This window comes from Bos indicus x Bos taurus, chromosome 2, assembly GCF_003369695.1.
Source record: "Bos indicus x Bos taurus breed Angus x Brahman F1 hybrid chromosome 2, Bos_hybrid_MaternalHap_v2.0, whole genome shotgun sequence".
Taxonomy (NCBI): Eukaryota; Metazoa; Chordata; class Mammalia; order Artiodactyla; family Bovidae; genus Bos; species Bos indicus x Bos taurus.
This window is the reverse complement of record NC_040077.1, coordinates 56,497,301-56,510,858: the sequence shown is the minus strand read 5'-3', so window position 1 is coordinate 56,510,858 and position 13,558 is coordinate 56,497,301. Positions and strand designations below refer to the sequence as shown.

At 34.8% G+C, this 13,558-nt stretch overlaps 1 protein-coding gene across 3 annotated transcripts in view; it reads right to left on the bottom strand.

Moving 5' to 3' along the window:
• The window catches only part of LRP1B (LDL receptor related protein 1B), a 2,173,551-nt gene that overhangs the window by 161,739 nt on the left and 1,998,254 nt on the right, over positions 1–13,558 (bottom strand). For all 3 annotated transcript variants that reach the window (XM_027561670.1, XM_027561656.1, XM_027561663.1), the window contains 4 exons: positions 13,223–13,345; positions 5,914–6,039; positions 5,052–5,189; positions 3,174–3,308 (listed from right to left, as the gene is read on the bottom strand). In XM_027561670.1, the coding sequence (XP_027417471.1) occupies positions 3,174–3,308; positions 5,052–5,189; positions 5,914–6,039; positions 13,223–13,345 (522 nt within the window). The remainder of the gene's footprint in view (positions 1–3,173; positions 3,309–5,051; positions 5,190–5,913; positions 6,040–13,222; positions 13,346–13,558) is intronic.

Sequence of the window (13,558 nt, the reverse complement as noted above, 5' to 3'; positions counted from 1 at the left end):
TCTGGCCATAACCATATTTTTTTCTCAATATTTTCACTATAATGACTCATTAATTGTGCATTGCTTGTTAATCCACTTAACATATTGAAATATTCATTTCAAACTTCCCTAGTATTTTCATTGACTCAAATAAACGTGTGTTGGTGTTTCTGATTACCTACCTCCATACATTTGGACATGTCATATGCTATTCTTTTGTCCTATAGTACCCATGCTCATTCTACATAGTGAATTTCTACTTATCTCTCAAGATTCACCTGAAGTGAAGCCTTCCTTTATTTCCATCAATAAATGGTAATGATTATCCATCTCATAGATTCTCCACTTTTTGCAACCTTGGGATTTCCCTCTTATGCCATTCTCACGCTATATTTCATATATGTGGTAACATATTCATATCCGCTACTTGACTGAAGTCATAAATTAGTATTTATTCATTGTTTTATTGCCAGCATTTTGGACAATTCATGACAAAGAATGAAGATATAGATAATACACTTCTGGCTTCATAATAGAAAGTGACAATGTAATAAGAAGGGCCAATAAAAAAGCAAACAAACAATAAAAATCCTGAATACTTGTATAAAAATGAATATATATATAAATTATAAATAATAAATAAATCTTAGGCAATAGTCAATGGCTTAGCACATGCCCCAAAGTTTAAAATTTTAAGGTGATTCTTAAAATTTCTTTTAAGAAATTTCTAATTTCTAAAATCACCTAATTTCTTTTTCTTTAAGTCTACTGCTGCTTTCAAACAGCAGAATTCCTCCGCCCCCCTAATCAATTATAGTTGCCCTAATAAATCTGTGAGATAAATCCTTCTCTTGAATCAGAGGAATTTAAGGATAAACACAGCGGTAGTAATTATCTCTTGTTTAGCACTCAGCAGAGTTTTAAAACCTCAATTGTAGAGATAAAGACTTTCCCAGTGACATTTGTAAATGACAGTGCCAAGGCTTAAACTCAGACTTCCTGATTCTCAGGTCTCTACTCTGACACTGCCCAAGGTGAACCTAAGCACTCTCAGGAGTGCAATTCTGCATTTAATTGCAATACAGGGTAAAGAGTGAAAACTGTATTTACTTGTTAACAAATGGTATACCAGGGGTAACTAAAATACATAGTACCAGTTCTCAGTCATCAAAAAAGTATTACAATAAGGAGTGGTGCATTGATAATATGGGGAAGAATGTTTGATGGCATGCTGTTAAAAGAATCTCCTTGAGGTGTCACATTGCAAGGATTCCCCAATGCTCTGTGACTTCCAAACCAGTTTGAGTCATACAAATAAATGTTTTCTAAACTTTTATTGTATTATTGCAATAAATCTTTTAACAGTTAAAAAAGTTTTACAATATTTTTTGTTTTGGCATCTGTAACTTTGAACAGGGAGTTATTTGTTACTGTGGTTTCTCTTTGAGAGAAAATCAAAATAAGCAAAAATCTGCATGATTGGATAAAACTTTTAGTTCCCTCACATGGCCTTGTATTGGCCAGAGTCACCATTTCCTCCTCATCTCCGTAAGCAGACAATGTGGAGAGCTTTTGAAGACAATGGGTGAATCTCACACATGTCTAGTACCCAGAATAGTGCCTGACATACAACCAGTATTAATCTATTTCTATTTCTTGATTATTGTCCTCTCAAATTTTTCTTCCTTATAGGTATTTTATTCAAAGTGCTTTGGCTTTAAAGTCAAATAGTGATTTCTTGTGCTTTTTTCAGCTACCTATAGTAAGGACACAAAAATTTTAATTCCTTGGATTACAAATCAAGGTATTCTCTCTTCCCTTCTCTATACCAAGTCAAACTGCTTTTGTCTACTATCAAAACTTCATTTATTACATGAAGATACAAATTTTATTAGAGTTCAGAAGTTACTCATTTACACAACAAAAATACTGGATTCACAGTGATTTAAAATGAATGTAGCTTGCAGGACATATTTGCCATGGCATGTTACTCAAAATGAAGAAAATTTCAAGAATACATTTTCTAAACTTAGTATATACAGTAAACAGAGCCTACTATTCAAAAATAAGCATTTGAAAATTAATGTTATATGAAAGTAAAATCTTGAACAGGTTTAAGTATGTGTTTTGACATAAAGTGTCTAGGAATGAAGAAATAATCTAGTTTTGAGAAATAATTCACTTTTTTATTAAAATAGAGAAATTTAAGTTGCCAGTTTTCAGCGTTCCCTGTTAATAAAGAGATAAAATGTCATGAATAATCCAAACACATATACAACTTAAATGTACAAATGTGACATATAAATATACATACATGACATATATATGACATAACTACAAGTATTTCCTCTATGGATGAGTGCAATTAATTTTTAAAATTCCATTTTGATTGACACAATGTAAAATCACTTTTATTTACCCAAGAATAACACAAGGTGACAATAGAGAAGAAAGCAGAGAGGTGAAAACATTTTACAACTTGAATTTGCCCTGCATAAACCAGACTTAGACACTTTAGGTTTGGCTCTAATTATAGTACCAATTTTAGTGGAGAAACTGGCAGAAAGTGCATTTAGGTCTGTATTTCGTGGCAGTAAAGCCCTAGTGTAAACTATATTTAGATAGAACTTACTATGAGGTTCCTGCTCCCCTGAATGCTCAATTTTTAAATGATCACAAGTAAGTTGACAGAGATTTATTTAAATCTTGTCTTTGAATTTTAGGAGACACTCTTGATAATAATATAAAGCACTGTTTAGGACATTGTGTTAGGATAAAAACCCACCGTTCTGTAAAAGCAAATTACCTATTGCAGTATTGCAAATGCCATAACTTAAGAAAAATGGGTCATCATAAACATATTCTTTCATGAATTGCTGCTAATTCTTCAATAGCTTCTGAACAAGCAATTTCGTTATTTGCATTTCAAAACAGAATTGTAGCAATACAATTGAAATTCCTTCAGGTCTGAATCTGCTATAGAAAAGGCTTTATAAGCCTCAGCAACGGTTAGCTTAGCAATACAAACAGGCTCTTGACCCCAGGGACTTTCACTCTCGTAAGTAAAATGGTATCCCACAGATAGGTACCATTCAGATGAAAATCAGTCCTCTGTCATCTCACAATCTAGCAGCCCTGGGAGTCTTTCATAACCTAAAGACTTAAGAGCAAGCTGTTGAGGAAATGTACTATACCTTCACACTGTCTGTTTTTCATGTTTCTCTGAAATCCAGGCTTACAGCGGCAGAAAACAGATGTTTTTATTTGATTACAATATGCATCATCTCCACATGGGTTCACATTATCTTCACAGGTATACTCACTGGGAGCTAGGATTTAAAAATATGATCAAAACTAATATAATTCTAATTCCTGAAATGGGAGTTTACTATTTTTCTTAATTTAAAATTACATTTATTGAAACCCTTTTTATTCCACATATTATTATTTGTGAATTTATAAAGTCATGATCTTCTCTCCATATAAGCCTTCATTTCTTATAAAGGAATAGAAGCCGATAAAAACCAAAATAATTTACACTGAATTTAGACCAAGCTACCAGCAGCTGATATTTATAGCTGTTATTAAGCTATACTACTTTCCAAAAGGTTTTCATGTCAATGGTTCTAATGACAGGCTATCTTTACCATGAGATCATTTTAATGTAGAAGAATCACATTCTTCTCTAAGAATGAAAATATTTCCTGGAAGCTACCTAGAGATGTAGGCATCTATTGTTAACTTAAACTTAGTATTCAGCAACTTGGTCAAGAGTGCTACCATGTTATTCAAGCAAGAGGTTAAATCATCAGTTCTTAAACATATACAGGGAGCAGCATTTGAGTGTGTATTATGCTCTGATGGACATGGGTTGCAATACAATTTAGGACAGATTATGTGTTATTTGCAGTTTCTAGCAGGGTATTTGCAACTTCATTGCTTTACCTGCAATTCAGGAAAACATTTTAGAGTACAAATAAGGGAGATGGAATATTATAGGGGTAATATTGAATGATCTATATTCTACTTAAGCAAATTCAATTACTGAGAAATATGAGAACCTTAATTATAAGAATTATAACTATTACTAAATCCCACTGATTCTTGGATATTTTGCAATTAATTAAGCTGTGCATGTACACTCAGTCATGTCTGACTCTTTGCAATCCCATGAACTGTAGCCCACCAGGCTCCTCTGTCCAAGGGATCATCCAGCAAGAATACTAGAGTGGGGTGCCATTTCCTTCTTCAGGGGATTTTCCTGACCCAGGGATTGAATCTGCAAGTCTTGCATCTCCTGCTTTGGCAGGCTTTACCAGCTGAAGGTTCTTTACCAGTTGAGACACCAGTGAAGCCCCATTAATGAAGATACACCAGTGTAATTATACCATGATTAAGATATATATGGCCATACCCTGGTGGATACTGCTTCATCAACCATTGAAGAACAACTTACATACAAATGAGAAACAATAAAAGACTCAAGAGTTGGAACTCTTTTGTGACTTTTATAAGCAATCAGAATTTAGGGTCACAAGCTTAATTATTTTTCTCAATATGAAAAATCAGATATCAAACATAAAACACAAAATTATTAATAATCAAGATCTCATGACTCAAGTATCATAACACTCTAATAATAAAATAATAATATCTTCTTTGAGAATGACTCAGCAATGGAGTGAGTTTTTAAAGCATTGAATATATTATTAAAATGTTTATCATCATTCAACCTAATATAACCATAAAATTCAAAAACTACTATATTTATATTTTGTAAATAATAAGGAATACAGATTTCTTTGATGATATCAGAGTCTGTATTCGGATACTGAGTTTCCAGCTTCAGCTTTAACAGCTGAAGGCAAAATCAGCCTTGCCTACCTCATACTTTCTGTTATTAATTTAAATGATATTCTAAGGTGACTTTGGCAAAGTCTTTTTTTAAAAAAGTATTACTTAAGCATGTTTTGAAGAGCAATCTTTTCTCACAGCAATAAAGAAAATTTTAGGCATGTTGAAGCAAAAATTAAACTCGCATGTCACTGCACTTTAACAGGAAACAAACTCACTTATTCTGCAGCCTTGTTCATCTGAACCATCTCCACAGTCATCAAGTTGATCACACTGGAGATCCACAGGGATACATTTTTTATTACTGCAAGCAAACTCATCTTTTTTACAAGGTCTTGCTTTATATGTAAGCTTACCTATAGAGTTATTAAAAAAATGATCAGTGTTTCACAGAATCAAACAAATTTACTGAGTCTATAACAGTTTTAAGATTTTTACTAAATGCTATGAAAAACATGGATCCATAATCCTTTATTTGAAGCTCTTGGGGCTAAATGAAAAAAATTCTGAAATTTTTGAACCTTAGAAATATAACACTATATTTGCCCTATAGTAAATAACTATATTTCCACATGAAAATGTTTGAATATTTACCAAAAATGAGATTCTTTTTTAAAGTAATATAAACTACCTCAGGTCACGTCAAGTCAGGTTCTGTCACCAAATGATTTTGCTGAATATTTTAGTAAGGCATTTAGGTTTTGAAATTTTAATTTCTGAATTGTGTAAAGGGGACTGTATACACACATACACAATCTATATAAACACCCCCACCCCAAGAAGTTGTTTAACAGAATATTTTAAACCACTATGTTGTTTCTCTCATGCAGTACTTTCTAGAATAAAATACCTATAACCAGTGGAGATTTACAGACTTGGAGATATTCAGTTGCACAGCTCTATTATGCATATGAAATCTAAGTGGATTATCTTCACATACTGTCAGAAAATCTAGTGCCTGATAATCTACCATCAGACATGCCACATGAAAGTATATATTTTTTTAAATTTCTTGAGCCCTAATCATTGTATTATCTGTAGCTCACATGGAATCAATTATTTTGCACTAAATGGATTTACCACCACAGGGATCTTCATCTGAGTTGTCCCCACAGTCATCGATCCCATTGCACATTTGCTCAGGCTGCAGGCATATTCTGTTATTTCTGCATCTGTGAGGTCTCGTGGGTGGGCAAAGAAATTTGTCTGAAAAGAAGAAAAAAAAGCAGCTCCTTTGGGTACACTAACTTATGAAGAACCATCTTTCTTTTGTCGTCTTTTTATTTTTTTCCTTTTCAAATCCATGATCTAGCTTTTTGGAATATCTCTTATTGTGGGAATTGCTTACATGCAGCTATTAGAAAAATGTGTGATAATAGAAGTTATGATCCGAGTTATTTATATTAATTACAGAAGAGAGTGCACAGCTGAAATGCTGAATGAAGTAAGAAAAAGAGTCAAACTTCACGGTCTTATTTACAAATGCCTTAGCTGAGTTTCTCTAGTGTACCAAATTAATTTATGCCCACATTTTATACAACATGGCAGGCACAGTTATCTGAAAGAGCAATTTCACACAGAATAGAGCTTGAGCAAGCATATGTTACATATCCAAAACTGAAAATAGGTCATTCAGGGGAAAAAAAAATCCCAATAACACTAGAGCTGTGTTTCTCAATCTCTGTCTCCTTGAACAAACAGGTAGCTATGTATTTAAGGCACATAAGGTGATCTTATTTATTCATGTTGTGTGTGTGTGTGTGTGTGTGTGTGTGTGTATGTGTGGGTGGGTGTGTGATTTAAAGAAGCAATGAAATCCAGGGAAGTTTATACATGTCCTTTTCATTACTAGAGAATCTGAAGACTTCTACCGCTAAAGTATGAAGCATCTTTAATGTCTTCTCTTCCTCACATGTAGGATAATCCAGGCTCCTATTGCTGGCTGGTCTCCTCATATTCTCACTCTGGAATTCTCTGCTTAGATAGTCTCATTCAGACTCATAGGTTTACTTGACACTATCCTCTGGAGACTTTCAATTTGCTATTTAATTTTAGCATCTCATAATTAATTATAGTATGTTCCCTGGGGAATTTAAAATTCAACAAGTTCAAAACTCAATTCTTCATTATCTTCCCTTGACCTCTGTCTCCTCAGACAAACTGTCTTATTTCCATAGTTCAGTTAGTGGCACATTATAGGCACAAGTTTGGGATTATCCTAAATGCACCTTCCCATTATTTTCAACTCTTATTAGTCAACAAGTGCAGTTGGAATTGTCCCCAAATTTGCCCTCTCATCTCCATGCACACCAGTTACAACTCCAGTAGCTCAGCTCTTCACTCTTTCTTACAGAGATGACTGCAGTAGAATCCTTAATGTCTATTTCATTTTTCAACCTAAAATCCTCCCAAAGCTACCAGAACAGCAATCTGATCATTTCTTTCATAGTTATTTGTTACTTCCAGAATAAAATGTATGGTATTTTATGTGGCATAATAGACTAATTATCTTGTCCATGCCACTCCTACAGACTCATCCCTTGTCACTCAGGATTCTAGCAATACCACTTTATTAGCTCCTTAAATATGCCACATTCCTTTTTTGCCTGACTTTCTTGCTTTAATTAAAATTTGGTTCACATTCTAAGCAGAATTCCTCCCCTGCAGGTTTTTTAGGAATGTCTCTTTGCTTACTGTTGTCAGTCGCATTCAACTCTGCGACCTATGGACTGTAGCCCACCAGGCTCCTCTGTCCATGGGATTCTCCAGGCAAGCATACTGCAGTGGGTAGCCATGCACTCCTCCAGGGGACCTTCCCAACTCAGGAATTGAACCCATATCTCTGGCATCTCCTGCACTATAGGTAGTTGGGAAATGCATTAGCATACTAAGACCCCCTAAACCTTGCTCCCATTAGCTCATGGTATCAGAATGTGGAGAAGCAAACCTACAGATCTCTCTCCTGACTACCTTCATAAGGCATGTAACTGGTCTGTTATCAACTGCACACAGGCCTCTGAATGTATGGTTTCTCCAGCCCTGCAGAGCCCCTTAAACTGCTGTTGTAAAATTGCTCAAATCTCACATTATCTCATAGTTTTCTGCTATAGCTTCCAGAATTCTGCTACTATATATTCACATTCCTTTTTAAAAAATAAACTAAAACCAAAAACTGTTATTTTGAGGTCCATGCATTTGGTTATGTTTTTTTTTCCTTGCATTATTTTCTCATCAATCTTATAAACATCACCCCCTTCCAATTCACTGAGTTTGTAGCACCTTTCCTCACAGTTCTTTCTCTCTATCCAAATTATTCCAGCCTCCTAGGGGACATCAAAATCCGTATGAGAAAACCAGTCAATAAATGCACCTCTTAGCTTCCTGAATTTTTTATACCACATATTCTTTTACTTTAATCCAGCTAGGCACCCATTCTTCTAGAATGTTGTGCACATGGGTGGACTTTGACAAATGTATCTTAATTCAGCCAATGACAGTTCCTGTTGCTTGCAGATAAGAGACATTTACTGATATAGCTCAAGGTGTTATTTCCAATTGCTTCATTTACAAAGCCACAGATTTTAGTGATCCAAATTCAGACCACAATCTTCAATTATCCAACTTCTTAATTCAACCAGTCTCATTAAGGACACTTTTTCAGTCTTACCTGAAACATTAGTCCCTTGATATGCCTAACTCTTCCGTATTCACCAATGCCTTTTTTCTTTTTATTTCCCTTTCTGCTGACATTAGATTCCAAATTCTATTTGTTTTTATGATTTTAATAGCTTTACTGAGGGGTAATTTACATTCTATAACATGTAGTAGTCATTTAAATGTACCATATTCTATTTCTTAATTTACTTATTTGATATTGATAACCTATTATATTTTGGACATTTTTCTAAGTACTAATACTTAGTCTAAATGATCTGCATTCTCTGGCACTTTTGCTTTTATCCTTCTTAATTATCTAACAGAATCCCTAAACTTAGGTAAATGAAGCCATCTGCTATCCCAATGTGTGCATTTGGGAAGCCTAGGAATGTTGTAGATAATCATACTGCAATGCTGACTGCTATCACAAACATGAATATTTATCAATGCCAGATAGGCCCTGAACACTACTTGGAAATCACTCATTTATATCTATGTTTATATTTTTTATACATAATGTCATTCATACCCTTTGAATCAATAATGATTCAAATCTATGTTCCTTTCAAGTCTCCCTACCACACCAACCTTTCACATTATATGAACATGCTCCCTTATTATAAACAGATAAATGGAAATAAAAAGATAAAAATTATCATATCATTAAATATCAGTCCATCACCTGCATATACATATAGTCTATCAACTAATTTCAAGGGGTCACTTTTGTTGTTGTTCAATTGTTAAGTCGTGTCCAAGTTTTTGCTACCCCATGGACTGAAGTGCCCCAGGCTTCCCTGTCCTTCACTATGTCCTGAAGTTTGCTCAGATTCATATTCACTGGGTTGGTGATGCTTCTAACCATCACATCCTCTATTGTCCCCTTCTCCCTTTTGCGTTCAATCTTTCCCAGCATCAGGGTCTTTTCCAATGATTCAGCTCTTCAAGGGGTCACTGCTGCTGCTGCTGCTGCTAAGTCGCTTCAGTTGTGTCCGACTCTGTGCGACCCCATAGACGGCAGCCCACCAGGCCCCGCTGTCCCTGGGATTCTCCAGGCAAGAACACTGGAGTGGGTCAAGGGGTCACTACCCTTATATAAAATGGATTGCTTTAACTTGCTCTGAAACTCAATTTTCCCTGCCTCTTCAGGAACCATTTCATCTGTCTTGTAACATTTTATTACCTTGGTATTTTTCTTGTCATACTTCATTTTTTTTTTCTAATCATCTTGTTATTACTCACCTGAGTCTCTGCTGGCTACTCATATTTATTTAGATGTTTGGTGGCCCTTGATATTCTATCTTAATTCCTTTCTTTTATGTTTTACTCCCTCTCTGCCTGAATCTTACAAATTCCATAGAATTTACTACTACATTTTCTGCTGACCCTCACATTTACATTTCTAGACCAGCTCTTTAAGCTCTAGAACCAAACATGTAGCATCTCCTTGTGATCTGTACTTAATGTCTCCTCAAGTACATCCAAGCCAGACTTCTAATCTTTACTTGCAAAATTTCCTTATCCTGTGTTTCCCAGCTATTCAAATGTACAAGCAAAAACAGCCTATAAATTACACTTGCCAACTTCCTCTCTCTTTCTCTTCCTATGTCCAACCCATTATTTAATCCAATTCATTTTGCTTTTTAAATCACAATCAAATTGTGTATACTTTGCCATCATGTGCTGTCATTATCTTAATCCAAGCTACCAGCATAGCTTGCCTTGAGTTCTGCAATTGTCTTAACTATTCTTGCCTCTATCTAATATCTGTGAAATAGAAATATGACTCTATGCCTCCTCTACTTAAAACTCTATAATATTTTCATTTGGTTTCAAGCTAAATCTAAAAATCCCTCCCCAGACTCACAAGGTTTCAAGTATCTCTCCTGTTAGTTCCGTTTTGTCCACTATCTAGCATGCTCTGTATTCTCCAAGCACACATATCTTTCAACTCCTCTAGTAAATTGTGGTTTGCTCTATCTCAGGGCCTTTCTACATCTTGTTTCTTTTGCCTAAAATACTGTGTCATCCATTTCCACTCCATCCCTTTCACCAACTTGGCAGCTATAAATCTCTCAGACTCAAACTCAATGTTACTTCTCAAAAAGTGAGACTGAATAAAATCCTATATAGACTAAAACTCCAAAATTCTTTATTTGTATAATTTGTTATACTTCTTTCAGCACATAAAGCATAGTTTATAACTATGTATTTTGTGATCATTAATATTCCTCTTCCACTAGATTCTCAGCTCTGTGAAGTAGGGTCCATATCTGTTTCTCTTATCATTATATCACCAAAAATAATCATTATCTCTAGTTTGAAGTGAAGTGAAGTGAAGTGAAGTTGCTCAGTCGTGTCTGACTCTTTGCGACCCTGTGGACTGTAGCCTACCAGGCTCCTCAGTCCATGGGATTCTCCAGGCAAGAATACTGGAGTGGGTTGCCATTTCCTTCTCCAGGGGATCTTCCCGACCCAGGGATCAAACCCATGTCTCCTGAATTGCAGGCAGATGCTTTAACCTCTGAGCCACCAGGGAATAAGCCTATCTCTAGATTAACAGCTATTAAATGAATGAATGATACTTTCCCCCACACTGTTCTCTACACCTATGGTGTATTTTAGTCTACCTCTTTTCATTCTCTTTCAGGCAGAGTTCATTTTATCCCTCTATGTCTTATCTTTATTTAATTCTACTATTGCTTGAAATATAATACCTGGAAATTATTATTTTAGAACCAGAAATTGATCTCCTTGTCAAAGAAACCATATTCTGTTTTTATCCCAATTACTTAGTACAGTCTCCATCACATAAAAACTTGACTCAATGTTGATACTTATGATTGAGGAGAATGCAAAAACATTCACAGAATTAAGCTGGATGTATTTTACAAGTTTTGCAACAGCTGTGCAGCATGTCCTTTAGAATCACTTCCTGGCCCTGGAAATGGATCTGCGGGGTGTGATCTGGAGCCCCACATGGTTAATTAGTTTCCAAACAAATCCTATTCTACTCACTAGTTTTTGTGCTGAAATGGAATACAGAATAGAGGGGAAAATATATTTTATTAAAAATAATAGTTTTTGGCTTGTATTGGTAAAATCTGAAATATTTTTAAATTTGAAAAAAAATTCAAGTAAAACACTTAAAATATTTTCAAGTATTATGATTCAGAAATAATACTATCTCTGGTGATTCTCTAGAATTCACTCTGTAATATTATGCGGAAGAACTGAAAGTGAAATTTAGTTACATTACTTATCAGGAGTACCTGTAGAGAACAATTCTCCAAACACTATCTTTTCCAAATTTTAAAACATGTTTAAAATAAAGCCACCTCTTTGCTTTTGAGCTTTTTATTCAACTGAGTCAATATCAACATCTATAAAAAATTAGTTTAGCTTGATTTACCAAATAGAACACGGAATATAAGTATATATATATACATATAAGTACACATATTTATGCTATATTTTCTTTAATTCACCTTATGTGGATATTTATATTTATATCCAAAGTAGTAGCATTTTTCTTCAAACTAAAAGTTAAATTTCCTTTTTATGTTGACTAGAAACAAAGAATGACATTAAGAATGACAATATTTACCAAATACATAAAATTGTTTAATTTGGTGATCTAAAGCTATGCATTTAGAGTTGTTGGTTGCATAATTATGCTTGTGACAAATGTCAGTCAGAAGTAACTTGAATTTGAATTAGAAATAAATTTTAAGATTTTTCATTTAAATGTTAAATAACTCCTAAATGTAGTTACCTGCCTAACTCTTTTAACAAGACAGATAGATGATTGATAAGTAAATAGATAAATGTGAAAGAGTTAGTTGCTCAGTCACATCTGACTCTTTGTGACCCTAAGAACTGTAGCTTGCCAGGCTCCTGCATCCATGGAATTCCCCAGAGAAGAATATTGGAATGGGTATCCATTTGCTTTTTCAAGGGATCTTCCTGACCCAGGGATCGAACCCTGGTCTCCCATAATGCAGGCAGATTCTTTACCATCTAAGCCACCTGGGAAGCCCCCAGATAGATAGATAGATATAGATAGATAGAAAGATAGATGTGTGTGTGTGTGTGTGTGTGTGTGTGTGTGTGTGTCTGTGTCTGTGTCTGTGTGTGTGCACGTGTGCTATCTCTTCAGTTGTGTCTGACTCTTTGTAACCCTATGGATTTAAGTCTGCCAGGCTCTTCTTTTCATGGGGTTCTCCAGGCAAGAATATTGGATTAGGTTGCCATAGATAGGTACAGATAAATAGATAGATAATATCTGTATATCTCTATGCATATTTATCTCCCTTCTCTGAATAACCAGTCTCAGTAGTGGGTGATTTGTGAAAGTATGTGATTTTATTATGCACATTTTTTCCATATTTATTTGTCAAAAAAATTGTTTTAACCTAAAACATCAATTGAGTATAAAGCTTAAGTCTTTATATGAACCTTACTCAATTCAAAAGGTGAACTACTCTAAATCCTCCTAGACAGTCCATAATCCGTCTTTTGAGTAGTGTTGACATGTGCAAGTTCAGATTTAAGAGGGCTCTCAAAGTCGTAAACTCTGAGGAGGGTTATTATTTGAGCAAAAGCTGTATCTGTGGTTACACGTTATCTACCTAACCCGGGGATGGCAGAATTTGCACCATATCATTGAATCATGCTGGCGCACTACATCAGGGGAGCAGAGTACAATCTAGAGCCATGGGAAATGCCATACCACACATGTCAGGGGCTTCATCAGAGTTGTCTCCACAGTCGTCTTCTCCATCACACACCCAGAAATGTAGTTTGCAAAGTGAATTGTTGCAAAGGAACTCATCTGCTCTACATATATTTCCTCCTTCATTTGAAAACAAAAGACAGATATACAGCATAATTAATTCCAGTCAGCAAAACACATATTCCTCTAATTCTTAGCACAGTAAAAGTTTCTCTCTTCCTGATTTTTTTCCTGTAAAATATTATACGTCCAAGCTTTTTAAAAATAGTATTCACTGTCAACTTTTCAAAGCATTTGATATTACCCTCACATGTATCATATTTTCTTTACAGA